Source organism: Schistocerca serialis, chromosome 3, assembly GCF_023864345.2.
Source record: "Schistocerca serialis cubense isolate TAMUIC-IGC-003099 chromosome 3, iqSchSeri2.2, whole genome shotgun sequence".
NCBI classification, from domain to species: Eukaryota; Metazoa; Arthropoda; class Insecta; order Orthoptera; family Acrididae; genus Schistocerca; species Schistocerca serialis.
Genome location: NC_064640.1, coordinates 244,302,121 through 244,319,724, shown reverse-complemented (window position 1 = coordinate 244,319,724; position 17,604 = coordinate 244,302,121). Strand labels below are relative to the sequence as shown.

Below are 17,604 nucleotides of genomic sequence, written 5' to 3'. Positions count from 1 at the left end.
TAATGAGGAGGTACTGAATAGAACTGGGGAGAAAAGAAATTTGTGGCACAACCTGAATATAAGAAGGTATTGGTCAGTAGGACACATTCAGAGATGTCAAGGGATCACCAATTTATCACTAGAGGAAAGTGTGGGGGGTAAAACTCATAGAGGGAGACCAAGAGATGAATACAGTAACTCAGAGATGAAGAGGCTTGCACAGGATAGAGTAGCATGGAGAACCACATCACACCAGACTTCAGACTGAAGACCACAACAACAACAAGCCACAAGTGCTTTTACTACTCTACTCTAAGGGAAGTAAGTTCTTTCACAAAGTTTAACAGATGTATCAACGAATACTTATTTTCCAACTTGTTTTGGGAGTCTTTATCTTCTTGTGTCAAGTGAAGCAACAGCACTTAAAATAGATAGCCATGACAGTGGAGTGCATTTTATTGTTAAAAAAAGTTGGTATTTTGAGCTGAGATATGTATACATTTTAGGAATGGTAACATCACAATTTTGACCATTTTTATGAGTCACTGTAGAAAAATAAGGCATAGAATTTTGAACTGGTAGAATTAAGCAATCTGTTCTGAAGTGTTAGTGAGTATATCATTTCACTTGTGAACTTAATTTTGAAATGTGTTTCCCAGTAGCCCCTTGACCATGCAGCTTTCTCTGCCATAATTTCAATGATACTGCCTTCTAGTTCATTGTGAAGGAAGGCCTGGTTTTTCTCAGATGTTATCAAAATCATTCTTTTGTTGCCTTAACCAAGATATATTCAAAATTTACTGCTACATTTTCAAAGCATTCCTTCAGTTAGGAAGCTACTGATGATAGTATTGATCATCACATTCTGTTTCCTGAGTAGTTTGGGTTTTTATGCTTGAATGAGTATAGCTGATTTTTGTTGCCAAATTTTTCCTTTTGTAAATTTTCATTTCTTAATTTAAAAATTTCAGTACATGTTTTCCTATTTTCTGAAATTCATTTCTTATAAGTTTGTCATACAGAAATTTTGTGTCTTTATTTCAGGCTACAAAGTAGACATTATAGATTCTACGTGGGATACTTCATATTCTTCTCTAATAATAGCACCTACAAATACAAGCAATTTTAACTGTGGGATAGGAAGAAAGTGAAAAATTATGTAAATCTCCTACAACTATTTTCTTGTATTGTATCAGTGTTTTTGAATAGCTATTTCTTTAATTGTGTAGGAGGTGATGACTGGCAGTGACTAGAGTAATTCAAAGATCTGTCTATGTTACAGTCATACAATGGGAAAATAGAAAAAAGTTAAGAAATTATGCATAATTATTTGGAAATAGTATTTCCACATCTGTTCATTTCAATGAATTTTTCCCTATATTTACAGAAATTGTCATTCTGCATGCAGACTACAACTATCATTCACTTATACTGTGTGTCCACGTGTAAAATGCAGAAGTACGACTTAACACAGAAGTACTATACCTTGCAAGGCTTTCACTGTCTGATGTAGACTCATCCTCTGCAGTAAGGTAATTAAGTGATTTTTCAAGTGGCGATGGAACTTTCTTTGTTGTTGTGGTAGACACATCTGAAAAAGGTGTAAATGTAAAATTAGTACAGTTATGCATGAGAAATAAATTTCATTCTTAACATTGAATGACGAGAAATGCACCAGTGGGTAACGCACAATTTGTGTACAACTGTGAAGTCTGAATTCCAGCCTAAGGGATATAATTAATGTCTTAATTCTATCAATATGACACACTGTGTGGGAATGAACTGGCTGTGCATTTGCTAGAAGAACCAGTGTAAAAACAAAATTAGATATGGCCTTGGGCCTTGTATTATTTCTTTGTACATGTTACAAGTTGGTTTACATAACTGCATATTTACCATTTAGGAGAGGGTTGTTCAACAGTGAATAATTTTATGTCAGTTGGCATGATTCACAATAGCACATTTATGCTTCATCAAGACAAAATGAATATGGTAAAATTAAGATCTTCAACTGTTTCCCAGTAACTGGTAGATTTGGGATATCCTTTGCTAACAGAATGCAACAAACTTCAAGAAACTGTTCTGACTTCGAGCCTTAGCTCATGCAGGCTGAGTGGAATGCATTTTACTGAAGCTGCACCATCTACAGAGAGAAAAAACATAACCAATACATGAAAGTCAGTAAAAGCTAAAATGAGGAACTAAATCCATGAGTTTTTCTGGTACCAATACGTTTTTTGGCAGTGTTGATACCTAAATGAAAAAACTCAACATACAAGTAGTTTTTTAACTCATCAAAAAAATCACACCCCAACCATAACTTCAGGTGTAGGTCTAACAAGTCTAGCACACAAACAGGTTGGTTGCAGACCCTCAACTGGCCTCCTCCTAACCAACACTTGGCCATCACTGGCACCAAGGGACCTCCTCCTAACCAACACTTGGCCATCACTGGCACCAAGGGACCTCCTCCTAACCAACACTTGGCCATCACTGGCACCAAGGGACCTCCTCCTAACCAACACTTGGCCATCACTGGCACCAAGGGGCCTCCTCCTAACCAACACTTGGCCATCACTGGCACCAAGGGGCCTCCTCCTAACCAACACTTGGCCATCACTGGCACCAAGGGGCCTCCTCCTAACCAACACTTGGCCATCACTGGCATCAAGGGGCCTCCTCCTAACCAACACTTGGCCATCACTGGCACCAAGGGGCCTCCTCCTAACCAACACTTGGCCATCACTTGCACCAAGGGACCTCCTCCTAACCAACACTTGGCCATCACTGGCACCAAGGGACCTACTCCTAACCAACACTTGGCCATCACTGGCACCAAGGGGCCTCCTCCTAACCAACACTTGGCCATCACTGGCACCAAGGGACCTCCTCCTAACCAACACTTGGCCATCACTGGCACCAAGGGGCCTCCTCCTAACCAACACTTGACCATCACTGGCACCAAGGCATTTCCTCAACTCTCTGTCAAGCATGAGTAACAGATGTACAATATTTGATGGGATATGTGATTTTAATAAAAGGGAAAAGATGAACCATGTATTGAAGACTTGTTACTGACATGAAACTCACTAAAAGAATCAAAAGTATTCTGTAGAATTTAAAGAAATGCTGTATCATTAGTATGAAGTTAGAAACAGATAAAATTCAGTCTAGGAACAACAAGTCATCACTGAAAGGCACACTTATAGTGTTTTGGACTTGTCACTGCTCCAAATAGAGCCAAATGCCAGAAAATTCTGATGGAAGTTAAAGACTGAAAGGATGTACATATGTTCATATTACAGACAACAAAATGACATTTGGACACACCCATAAAGAAGGCAATCTCTGCTGAAATACAAAACTTTTGTTTTCTTTGAGGCAGGGATAACTCTTACATACACACTCATTATTCTGTGAATGGTGAAGAGAGTAGTGGCTAAGGGTGCACAGAGTGGAAAGGCACATGGAGGAGCAGAAGATACTGAATGGTTTCAGATAGGGGAGTGCACTGATGGAGGAATGTCATGAGGGAATACACTTGTGACTTGTGAAGCTGACCTAAAAAGACTGTATTACATTTAAACACATTAGTTAACTGCTTGAGTAATGAGTGGAACTTCTTTCAGAAATGTAAAAGTGCAAAATTTCTCTCATCTTGTTCTAGATGTAGTTTTTTAGAACAACAGATTTGCAATTGTTATATCAGCTCTAACAGATACGGTGCTCAGATTGCATACAGTGAAAATGGATCATTCTTGCTGGATTGTTTTATGTCCTATCAATGTTGCTATCAAAGGATTTTTTTATCTATTACTCATAGGAGTTGTTTAACTCACTTCTCACTGAAAAAAGTGGAAATTGATTCTACACTGTAAAATCAAAATTCATCATATTTGTTCTGTAAATCTACCCTACAGACCATAGACTTACTTGGAGCCGCACTCAAGATATTATGGCTATACAGTGAGTGGATATGGCACACCAAGCTTCTGCATTGAGGATGCTACTGACACGTAACTCTGGCCTCAGCTGCCAGCACCACCAACAACAGCTTTAATGGGCAAACCGTGTAGCTACAACATCAAAATTAAGGCAACTGCACAGTCTAACCACAAAAATGTTGTGATTATTGTGAATGCCATTATACCATCCTTTTTATTTTCCACTTGATATTGCTTGTGAACTCTGTATGGGATTGGACTGTTCCCCAGTTTGATACTACTTCACTGATGTTGGATTATTATTTGCTATGGCCATTGACTTTTCCAAGTGCCTCTTTAACAAGACCTTGTACCTGATGATGATGATGATGATGACGATGAATATGACAACATAGTAATCATGTTATTATTTTGTTTGACTCTATTCCTCCCTTGGGGCCTGTGTTCAGCTTAAACTATAGAGTAGAGCTTGGCACAACTCTAAGGTGCAACTGTGTACAAACTTTAACACATTTGTTTATGCTATCGACAAATCAAAACACAGCACAGATGCAGGAATTCCTAAAATGTTGAGAGAAATGTCAACTGCAACGACAAATAATACTTTCTACAACAGCAAAATCAACAACTATAACAGCAAAAAACAGTGACAGAAAACTATGAACCAAAACCCAGCACTTCTATAAGCCCAGAGCCTCATCCTGAAACAGATGGTTTGAGCTCATATCAGTATCGATAAAGTCCACATTTTCATGCAAGTGAAATCTCAAATTTTGAGCTTAAGCATACTTACTTGTTGTTTTCTAATTCAAAAATTTATAAATGGCATCATTTTCACATTTAGTAGCCAGTCCAAGCATTTTAAGTTGGAGTTGTCATTTCGGATGAGTAGATTGTCACCAATCATATTCCAACACTATGGTTTTCCTGCCCCTAGATTCTGAGGTTCAAGCCCAAATTTTAACCCCTCTTTAAAAGAATTCTTAATTATAGCAACAATCCACAAAATGCCACTATTACCTCAGAGAAAAATGTCTACTGAACGTGAAGTGGGAAAAGTTCATGAACAGTACAGGCCTATTAATAAGCAATCATCATGCAGTTTGAGTTCTTCAAGTAACGGCTCGCCTACAGGGATGGATAAAACAGTGGTACACCAAAAACACAACACATTACCATGCCTAATACTGTGTAGGAAAACCGTTGGCATTCAAAACAGCTTCTGGTCATTTCAAAATTGATAAATACAGGTCCTGTATGGTTAAACAGCTTCTGGTCATTTCAAAATTGATAAATACGGGTCCTGTATGGTTTTCAATGGAATCTTATACCATTCTTCCTGTAAAATAGTGGCAAGTTCAGATAATGATGATGGAGGTTGATAGTGATCATGCATCCTTCTCTTCAAAAGTAGGCCACGAAGTCTCAATAATATTGTGACATGGTGACTGCTGTGGCCAGGGGAGATGCAAAGATACATCCCCATGCTCACAAAACCAATCCTGAACGATGCGAGATGCATGGAACATAGCATCAGTATTTGGAAGCAAACATTGTACCTTGGGATAAACCTGATCAGCCAAAAAGGTGACATAATCCTTGAGAGCAATGCGGTGTTGCTGAGGAACCATGGGCCCTGTGGAATACCAAGATATGGCTCCCCAACCCATCACCGAACCCCTGAAATGTTTCACTCTTGGAATGGAAATTCAGTCAGAAGTTGGAAACAGTGTGAAAAAACCTATTGCGATCAAATGACATTCTTCCATTGCTTCCTGGCCTAGGTTTTGCAGCTTCAGCACCACATTTTCCTGTTTTAGTCTTTGCATCAGTGATGAGTGGTTCTGGAATTCCATCTCATCCTGCAATTCCCTGCTTATGGAGCTCTCTTCATGTTGTTTTGGTACTGACAGGGTTCACAAGTATGACATTCAGTTCTGCAGCAACCTTTACAGCTGTCATCCTCTTATTTTTCATTGCAATGCTCTTCATTGACTGTCCATCACAATCACTCAACAAACATTTTTGTCTACGCTGTGAATAGCTGCCTTCCTCATATGCGGTATAAATTTTTGATATGGTGCCACCTGAAACACTAAACACTTTGATTCCCTTGGTTATGGAAGCATCCACTATAAGAGCACCAACAATTAGCCATATTTGAATTCACTTAGCCCCGATGTAATGCACTCATAACTACACAGAACACTGTTCTGATGATGACCACCACTTGCAATATTGAGGACATTGCAAAGGTGCAGTTTATAGTCAGATACAACAATGCAACCTGCAGGCCTGGTTAGGATCTGCACTTATATTCCAGCATGCATTTCTCATGGTATTTCAATCTTTTCATCCAATCCCTGTAGGTTGACATGGAGCCTAACCTCTTCACATCATTCAAAACAGTAACAATCTCATGCATGCCTGAATCAGATGATAGTTTAAACAAGCGTAAAGTAACTAGGAATTTGGTAAGAACTGATTCAAGATGCACAACTGCAATAATTTTCTTTAACAATGTGAAATCTGTTTTCTATGGAGAAAACTTAATCACACTGCTGTAGTGCCTAAAAGTCATCTACGGTACACTGGCCCACTTTTGTCATACCAAATATCATAAGCAAACACAATTCTAGTGGTGCATTACTAAACATCATCCACTCTCACTAAACTGATGTTCTCCTTGACAATGTAGGATACTGAAGTACGGTTGCTGTTTGATACAAACGCATCCAACATGTGAGTTAACGAGCATTTTGCTCTCACTTAAGTATGTGGCCGAAAGAGTCAGCCTTCAGGAATTGTGAAACAAACCCTGCTATCTAGGACTGTGTGCCACAAAGAGCACAGATTCACCACGAGATGGGGAAATTCACAGGCATCTATTGTGCTGAATGAGGCCTAAGAACTGTAGAGTGCGAGTGAGACAGACGAGAACCTATGTCATAGGAAAACCCCGTAGAAGCTGTTTGTGGCCAGGGAGACATACCAGTGTTAAATATGGTTGACCTAAGATTGGCCATAAAGGGAAACATTTAGGAAAACTATTTAATTCTGTAGTAATTCAGGGAATGATGCCACAGTAATTTTGATCTACCATCCTTCATATATTTTCATTGTGATCCCAATAAAATTTGAACATTGATTGTATCTATAATAGTTTAGGATTTTCTGTTAAATTGATATTAACAAGTTTTGTAACAAAGACCTGAACACTAAAATCTGAATGCTTTGGTCGATCTTAATGATTAACATTTCATATAGAAGCGCATCATTAAAATGACAAATGTTGTAAATATCAACTCTGTAACTTTATTTATTTAAAAGATATAAGAAATTTCGATTATCTGCATTTTCAGTTAAGCAGCAGATCATCATTTCCTCCACACAAAACACATTGAATGATGACAGCATGACACCGTATTGAATCATTAGGTAATAGACTATTTGTTGTAAAGTTTAGTGCATAAAAGTTACTTCTGTTCATTATTTATTTGTCAGAAAGCACATTGGTGCAAAGCTACTTCCATGACATTCAAAGTTAAGAAGGAAATTATATTGGTTTTATGTAAAAGAATTTAACATTTATTATGTAATGGACATTATTGTTACTTCATTTAGAACATGAAAGTGGTCAAGCTTTGATTATTTAAATATGTTAAAATGAAAAATAACGTAGAATAAGCTGTAGCCAATCAGATGGATGGCTTCAGGAAAGGGAACTGCACTAGTCTGTTGAGCGAGGATGTTTGGCGCATGGGAAATTCAGCCGGGGGCGGGCAGAGGACAGTGCAGGTGGAAATGCGAAAGCAGATGGTCGGTCTTTAGGTAGCTAGGAAGTGAAACAACTTCGAAAATTTTACATTGTGTGGTACTGCATGACTTAGTCTCTGAACGGTGAGCATCTGTGCGCCTGATATGAACTCTATTTTTTCAATTAGTTAACAAGGTGGAGTATTGCACTTGTAATTCACAATGCAATTGTGAATGATTGAACCATGTCAAATGGATATGCACTTCAGTGTAATAGTAATTCTAAATACGACCACTTCCACTATTAGTTTGCTTTCTGAATAAACATTATTATAACCAGATTGCAACTGTGTGGCCTATGTGATTTATGGGTCGTTAATTTAGCTCCCGATATTATTATTACTGTTGTTATATGTTATAATAATGCCTTGAAGAGGCACTCCATCTTCAGGCCATGAGTGGCCTACCGAGACCATCTGACAGCCGTGTCATCCTCAGTGGAGGATGCGGATAGGAGGGGCATGGGGTCAGCACACCGCTCTCCTGGCCATTATGATGGTATTGTTGACCGAAGCCACTACTATTCGGTCGAGTAGCTCCTCAATTGGCATCATGCGGCTGAGTGCACCCCAAAAAATGGCAAAATGGCAAGTGCCGACCACACCCGACAGCGCTTAACTTCGGTGATCTCACAGGAACCGATGTACCCACTGCGGCAATGCCGTTGCCATAATAATGTTTTGTTGTTGTTGTGGTCTTCAGTCCTGAGACTGGTTTGATGCAATTCTCCATGCTACTCTATCCTGTGCAAGCTTCTTCATCTCCCAGCACCTACTGCAACCTACATCCTTCTGAATCTGCTTGGTGTATTCATCTCTTGGTCTCCCTCTACGATTTTTACCCTCCACACTGCCCTCCAATACTAAATTGGTGATCCCTTGATGCCTCAGAACATGTCCTACCAACCAATCCCTTCTTCTAGTCAAGCTGTTCCACAAACATCTCCTCTCCCCAATCCTATTCAACACCTCCTCATTAGTTATGTGATCTACCCATCTAATCTTCAGCATTCTTCTGTAGCACCACATTTTGAAAGCTTCTATTCTCTTCTTGTCTAAACTATTTATCGTCCACGTTTCACTTCCATACATGGCTACACTTCATACAAATACTTTCAGAAACAACTTCCTGACACTTAAATCTATACTCGATGTTAACAAATTTCTCTTCTTCAGAAACGCTTTCCTTCCCATTGCCGGTCTACATTTTATATCCTCTCTACTTCGACCATCATCAGTTATTTTGCTCCCCAAATAGCAAAACTCCTTTACTACTTTAAGTGTCTCATTTCCTAATCTAATACTTTGAACATCACCTGACTTAATTCGACTACATTCCATTATCCTCATTTTGCTTTTGTTGATGTTCGTCTTATATCCTCCCTTTAAGACACTATTCATTCCATTCAACTGGTCTTCCAAGTCCTTTGCTGTCTCTGACAGAATTACAATGTCATCGGCGAACCTCAAAGTTTTTTATTTCTTCTCCATTGATTTTAATACCTACTCAGAATTTTTCTTTTGTTTCCTTCACTGCTTGCTCAATATACAGATTGAATAACATCGGGGAGAGGCTACAACCCTGTCTCACTCCCTTCCCAACCACTGCTTCCCTTTCATGCCCCTCAACTCTTATAACTGCCATTTGGTTTCTATACAAATTGTAAATAGCCTTTCGCTCCCTATATTTTACCCCTGCCACCTTCATGAAAGAGAGTATTCCAGTCAACATTGTCAAAAGCTTTCTCTAAGTCTACAAATGCTAGAAACGTAGGTTTGCCTTTCCTTAATCTAGCTTCTAAGATAAGCCGTAGGGTCAGTATTGCCTCATGTGTCCCAATATTTCTACAGAATCCAAACTGATCTTCCCCAAGGTTGGCTTCTACTAGTTTTTCCATTCGTTTGTAAAGAATTCGGGTTAGTATTTTGCAGCCCTGACTTATTAAACTGATAGTTCGGTAATTTTCACATCTGTCAACACCTGCTTTCTTTGGGATTGGAATTATTACATTCTTCTTGAAGTCTGAGGGTATTTCGCCTGTCTCATACATCTTGCTCAGCAGATGGTAGAGGTTTGTCAGGAATGGGTCTCCCAAGGCCGTCAGTAGTTCTAATGGAATGTTGTCTACTCCAGGGGCCTTGTTTCGACTTAGGTCTTTCAGTGCTCTGTCAAACTCTTCACGCAGTATCATATCTCCCATTTCATCTTCATCTACAGCCTCTTCCATTTCCATAATATTGTCCTCAAGTACATCGCCCTTGTATAGACCCCTCTATATACTCCTTCCACCTTTCTGCTTTCCCTTCTTTGCTTAGAACTGGGTTTCCATCTGAGCTCTTGATATTCATACAAGTGGTTCTCTTTTCTCCAAAGGTCTTTTTAATTTTCCTGTAGGCAGTATCTATCTTACCCCTACTGAGATAAGCCTCTGCATCCTTACATTTATCCTCTAGCCATCCCTGCTTAGCCATTTTGCACTTCCTGTTGATCTCATTTTTGAGACGTTTGTATTCCTTTTTGCCTGCTTCAATACAATGTTTTATGTTTCATAAAATTTTGCAAACTTGCCATCAGCTAGGCAATCTAACCAAAGGGTCACACATGTCTAATTTAGGGTGTGTAATGCAATATGTGTGGTTCAACCCCTAGACGAGTTTGAACCAAGACATTTCGACGACAAGGAACCGCATGTGAGCCCGAACATCTTTGTGATGTTAGCTCATAAAAATATCAGTGCATCTGATGTCTTTTATTGCAGCTTGCAGCTGGATTAGTCCAGCACTCATTCTCATAGCAATCGGTTTCATTGAAAGGACAAATTACAGTCCTATCTATGTACAAAAAGGTCTGTCATGAGTGAATGTTATTGTTTGTGGCAGATTTACAGCCTCAAATATTTTAGTTCTAATTTTGAAGCACATATCTCTCTAAAATAATCTGCAGGCCTGATCTAATCTGTTCTCCAAGATGACTTCAGAAACATCTAGACCATTGAAACTCACAACAAGCCATTTCATCCTTTCCTTTTGGCCAATGCGCTACTTCATCATCTATTATTAATAAATTTAGTAAGCCATTACAAATTTGTGGTGATGTTAAATATAGTTAATACACAACCAGAAGTCAGCACATGTGCCATGCCAAGTTCTCACAAAGTAATGTGGAAATACTTTTTAATGGTGACTTATTTGATGCATGCTTGAAACTTGCTCTTGATGAAGAATGAAGAATAATAATGGTGATCAATATAACTTTCATATTGTAGCACTACAACTTCCCGCCCTTTAGAATTACAATTACCAGTGTTCATGGAATTTTCTAGCAATACGTAGAACACAAAAATTGTTATGATCATGAACTATCTGGGTAACATTACGGTAAAAGAATTAACTCAGAAATACCACATAAAGAATCTATAGACATTATTCAGCATCTTATATCAGAATGATTTTAATTGTACTTTAAATAACTACACTTCTACTAAACCGACAGTGAACCATTTCAGCCTCACTCAACACAAATATGGGGTCAAGCCAACTCAACAGCAAACAGTCTTCCTCTAACATCAGAGACCTGTGTCACGCCTAAGTGAAATGAATTATCCAGTTCAAAAAAAGTTTTTTACCAACTGCATGTATGTCAACATGTGCGTGCTTAGATTTAAAGGGAGAAGGGAATAAAGAAATAAGCCCTATGAAAAAAAAAACAGTTTCACAGTAAAATAAAAACAAAACAGTAGCCAAACTGAAGACAATATGTTCAAAAATGCATGCGTTGGCACATCTGTGAAATAAAAATCTGCTGCTGGATAACATTCAATACCACATTGTTCCACCCCACTTATTCTAACATGCTTGGATCCTCTGTGGCCTGGTGTCCACAAGGTGGTGGAGACACTGTGGTTAAGCTTGTTCCATCTTCAACAATAGCCCTCTTCTTATCTTCCAGTATCTGGGGAGGTTTCCTAGGACAATACACTGCAAGTTTCAACTGGTTCCAAGCATGCTCAATTGGGTTAATGCCAACAGGCTTTGCATGCCATCCCATTTGGTTTATTCCTGCCTATTGTAGTAAGGTGTTGAAAAGGTGGGTGTGGTGCACTCATGCAGTACTGTCTTGAAAGATTAACTTAGCGCTAGTATACTGAATGTAAAGCTGCACAACAGTCGAAGGATCCTGTCTCAAAAAGGCATAGTCTCAAATTACCCTCAATATTGATGTGAGGCATGCAACACCTGTATATGGTACTGCCCCAAAGCATGACTGACTTGCCTCCCTGATTAACATGTGCAACTACATGCCTCAGACTTGCATTGGTACATGGTTGCCACCACACTCTTCTACAAGGACCATCAGGTGTCAGACAAAACCTCCACTTTTGATGTTACCCAGTCACCATTAATACATGTTTTCTGGCCAACTTCTTTACACTGGGGGTTTGTATTTTTTTATTTTTTTTATTTTCATAATGACTGCCTAAGAGGCCAAATCGATCGTTTGGAGATGATTGTGTACTGTTTAGGTCAACACAGTCCTACAGTTGCCTCTAAAAGTGTTCTCCTTGGGAAACTTAGAAGCTATAATTTGTAGAAAGTAGTCATCAGCTGGTGTTGTTGACCACTATAAGGCAGATTTTCAATGTACTGTGCCTCACATAGTTGCTTAATGTTCAATTTATATCACTGGTGTGTATGTCATTTCTGTGAGAAATTTCTCAAGCTGATAACCCTTTTTGCTGTAAAGTGACAATGCATTCACCATCATCTGAATTATAAAAGATCATTACAAATGTGTTGGCAAACTGGACAACGTACACAAGCCACATTGTTCTGTTCATGATTGGAGAGACAGGATATTCTACTGAATAGGTCACAGAGAATGGCAGATCTTCTCTGTGGCGCTCAAGTATAACACCTTATGTGCCATAAAGATCAGTTATAGTTGTGGCAAATGGAAGGCATCTCAGCCCCATCCTTGCTGCTTCATCATGACCATAAGCAGTCCGTGCAGTATATAGGCCACAACTGCCACCTCCACAGTACACACAAAACCTCAATAAAATGGATAAATGCTCCGCAAGAACAGCCCCTTGCATCAGAGCTATCCAAATTCAAGGCCTCAAGGGGGCAGATCTAGGTGTTGATGGAGATTGGACCTGCCCCTCTGTGTCATCCTCTACTGATGCCCCCAGCACGCCCAGCTGCAGTATTGAACCAGTAGGCTGCATTCTCAGACATAGAGCTATCTGTCAAAAAGCAAATTCCTTACAGTAGGATAATTATTGATCACTGGTCTAAGTTTCATTCTGGACATTGCCATCCATCAAATCTACCCACCAAGCCTCTACATCAAAGGCACTACCAAACTAACTCCAGCTTCTGCTGCTCTGTCAGTGATAGCTTTGGCAGGCAACAGCTCTGGTAACAGTGCTGAAATGAAGGAGACTGCACTGCCTAATCATATCAGTGCTGTGTTGAGTGCAACCGCCCTCATATTTTCCTGTCAACTTCTCATTTCATCACTGCTCACGGACTGTTTGGTTTGTGGGGCGCTCAACTGTGCAGTCTTCAGCACCCGTACAAATTCCCAATTTTTACACAGTCCACTTTTTTACTCAGTCCAATCTAGACACTGTCACGAGTGATGATGATGATGTTTATGAGGACGATGAAATGATGAGGACAACACAAACACCCAATCCCCGAGAAGAAAAAATCCCCAACATGGCCAGGAATCAAACCCAGGACCCCTTGATCTAGAGGCAGCAATGCTAGTCACTAGACCACGAGCTCTCATGGACTGTGTATATGATTTTATACCACTATATCTTGACAGTGTTTCACTGGTGTTGAATTATTTGCTATGAACATTGACTTCTCTGTTAGTCCCTTTTCCATCTGGCACTCGCGTGACAATGGCCTCAGTGATAATATTCTTATTTTGTGTGACTATATTTGCTCCACTGGAGCCTGTCTTTGACTTAAGCAATGATGACAACAATATATTTGCTCCACTGGAGCCTGTCTTTGACTTAAACAATGACAACAACAACAACAACAACATTACAATGAAAATCAGAATCTTATGTTTATAAATACATCTGGGAATGTTATGTGAGATAGCCAATGGTACTAAAATGCATAATTAGAAAAGGAAGACAGTAACAGATCAGCCTGATAGACATCAAGTTATCTCAGACTTGTGACCACCACACCTAACATAAGTCTGTTAATTTATCATTGTAACAACATGACTTCCATAATGAATGACTAAGCAACACTACACTGCATAGAAACAGTGTTTCTTCGGCACTTGGAAGTGAATATGTGAGTATGATGGCACTGTTTTATCCACGTCAGATAAATGACAGGGGGGATTACAGTGCACTGCTTTGATCTGAAAAACATTTACTTTCAATGCATGTTTGAGTGTAGTCATAGACCAACTTAGTCAATAATGGTGCATTAGCTATGCATCAATGGGATTCTTATCTAATCCAGCTTTGGATTTCAAAAGGGAGATTCAAGTGAGGTAGCTGTTTAAATTTTCATTAAGTTCAAACAAACATTTTAAATGATAATGTATCACCAGCTCACATATTCAGCAAATTATTCTAGACATTTGACTGTGTCACTCACAGCATTCTACTTAAGATGTTATTGTTTTATGGAATACACATTCCCTCCCCCTCCAGTTTATTCTTTACTTCTGGTTTATTTCTTGCTTCTGAAATGCAATGTAAGAAACTACATTGGGCAGTTGAAGCATAAAGGTAAGGTGAAAAACTCTTGGTCTGGTACAACAGTTGTGTGATCGACAACTACATTTTGTATGTTTCTACACGTTGTAAAATCCCACAAATCAAGTGCGTATTTTGTATGGACAATAATTTGATCCATATAGCACCATAAAGTAGTCATATTGTGGTGTTTATTTCCACTGGAGAAAATTGAATACCATGCTGTTATAAAATTCTCTGTTTTGGAGACTTTATTGTTAATTTAAAAGCCATTCAAAGGTTGTGAAGTTTGTAAGGGTTCTTCTCCTGCAATGTCATCACTTCACACTTGGGCAACTGAATTCAAATGTGGCCCTGCTTCTTGTGAAGATGATACACATGAAGGATGCCTGAAAGCTGCAACTACAGATAAAAACCTCAAAAATTACACAATATAGTAATGGATAAAAGTATATGATATAGCTGCCATCATAAGCACAGAGAAAATGGTGTGGTAAATTTTACTGTGCTCCATTGGAAGGAAACCATATTTTATACTCAAATGAAGTTAACATTTTGTATTAATATAATGATTTCTAACAATGAATATGAACATTTGGTTACTGATATGTATATTGGTGGACTGTATGATTACACTTACGTTTAAGGCTATGGTTTGAAAATCGATGTGATGGTCTGAAATCTGAATCTAGTTGCCACAAAGGAAATTACTATTATCACAGCTGTGATGGATATTGAAAAAAAAAAGAAAATATTTAACACCTAATTAACTGGTCCTATCCTCCATCATTTTGGAATTTCATATACCCTTGTATCTGTTGAACACCTGCCATCCAGGATCACACACTGGATTCTATTACTTAAGATCTTGCCCAGCCACTCGCATATCTGAGAACCTATTCCATATGCTCAGACCTTCCTAAACAGTCTACAATGGAGCACTATGTCAATGCTTTCTAGAAATCTAGGAACATGGAATCTGATTGTTGGCCTTACTCCCTGGTTTACAAGATATATTGAGAGAAAAGAGAAAGCTGAGTTTTGTGTGAGCAATGCTTTTTCAATCTGTGCTGATTTGTGTACAGAAGCTTCACTGTCTCAAGTTCTTACGGCATTTATTAACAATTCTGTCAACAGTTGTAGTATCTATATTGGGCAACTATTTTTGAACCTTACAGGTTCATTTTCAAGCCTGGTCTACTGAAGCTGCACTGACAGTGCCTGATCTTAATAATAAAAATCAAAGTGGCACCACATGCTTGATAAATGTTTGATGAATGATTGTCACAATCCAAACATGCCTCTTACTGAGTCAAGTACAGTTTGATTTTGACCTGGTAAGAGGCATGTGTGGATTCTGGCATTCATTCTGCAAACATTTATGAAGCATGTGTTGCCACTTTGACGTTTATTATTAAGATCAAACACTGTCAGTGCAGACTCAGCAGGCCAGACTTGAAAATGAAACTGTAAGATTTGAAACTAGTTGCCTGGCATAAATACTGTAACTGCTGAAAGAACCATTAATAAACATTTTAAGGAATTTAATACAGTTTCTGGTTCCTTGTCAACAAAATTTCAAAAGTGAAGACTCAAGGAAATTTATTATTTTCAGACTTAGAATAAATTCAAAAATTCTGCAGCAAACTAACATTAAGAATATCAGCCTCTAATTTTGTGAGTTTCTCCTTTTACTCTTCTCATATGGAAGAGTCATCTGCGCTTTTTCTGGTGCCTCAGGACTTTGCACCAGACGAGAGATTCACAATTAATGCAAGCTTAGTTAGGGACCAATGCTGAAAAGTATTCTCTGTAGAACCAAAATGGGATTCCATCTGGACTTGCTGACTTATTTGTTTCAACTCTTTCAGTTGCTTCTTAACATGAGGGACATCTATTTTTGTGTCTTACATATGGGAGTCTGTGTGATGGTCAAATGATGAGATGTCTGTACGATCCTCACCAGAAATGCTATCCTCTGACTTCACCTGTTTCTGTAATTATATCTGTGGTTTGAAAACAATCTGCACCCAATAAGGAAGCTATGGTAAGCATAGATGGGTATATTTCAGACCTCACAGAATTACTCTTAATGAGTAGAATAAAGTCACTGCAAAAGCATTTGAGCAGCCACATAGACCTCAATGGGGAGTACATAAAAAATAATAGCATTTTTGAGCAATGAAACACATTCTTTCAGTGCCAAAACTTTTCACCTATGCCTTGTAATTCATAGAGGGACACAAATCATCTGCACAAAATGAAATTGGAATGGCCACTGAACTGGGTACAATCAACGATACATTACTGTTCTTCCTTGATGTTAACAATTTGTAATTTTTTGTGAATCGGGAGATAGAATTACTCATGTTTTGTCAATGATGAATGGATTATTTTTTTAAAGTGACTAACTAATTTTGCTCCAGTGACCACCTTTACACTTAGAGAAAGTACACATCATACAATTTTGTAATGTGAAAAACACCACACAATGATTAACACAGTAGACCAACAAGAAATAATAATTGAGATAGAAAGTTCTCAGGTCTTGGGCATACCTACTGATGAAAACTTAAATAACTAAACATTAAACTTATCAGCATATTTAAGTTTAGGTATTTTTGGTGTAAGACTACCAACATTCAACACAAAAAGATCAGTTGATGTCCTATGGGATAATGCTTTAGCGAAGCTACTGAATGTGGCAAAATTTATTGATTGTGCACAACAAAGTAATTGGAATTATAGATTTAGTTCCCACAACTGCAGCTTGGAGGTCTGTGCTTAAGCAGTTGAAAATGTTAACCACAGCATCACTGTTAATTTACTCAATACTGAAATGTTTCGTTGACAATGATTCTGAGACAGAGAGGAATAGAGAACATCACCAATACAAAACTAAAAGAAGGCATTATCTGCACTTCTCTGTAGTGAATGCAACATAGGCACAGAAGGGAGTGATATACAAAGCCATAAAACTTTTTGGCACTCTAAAAATGAAAATAAAATATCTGACAAACAGTAAAAGTATTTTCAAGTCAAAGTTGTTTTTCCAAGGTAACTGTTCCAATACATAGAAAAATTACTGAACAAAAATAAAAAGTCATCTATAAACCTATAAGTCAG

At 38.4% G+C, this 17,604-nt stretch overlaps 1 protein-coding gene across 2 annotated transcripts in view; it reads right to left on the bottom strand.

Annotated features, from left to right (window-relative positions):
• LOC126469994 (uncharacterized) overlaps nucleotides 1-17,604 on the bottom strand; it is a 226,227-nt gene that overhangs the window by 8,069 nt on the left and 200,554 nt on the right. For both annotated transcript variants that reach the window (XM_050097447.1, XM_050097448.1), the window contains one exon: nucleotides 1,465-1,570. In XM_050097447.1, coding sequence (XP_049953404.1) covers nucleotides 1,465-1,570 — 106 coding nt within the window. The remainder of the gene's footprint in view (nucleotides 1-1,464; nucleotides 1,571-17,604) is intronic.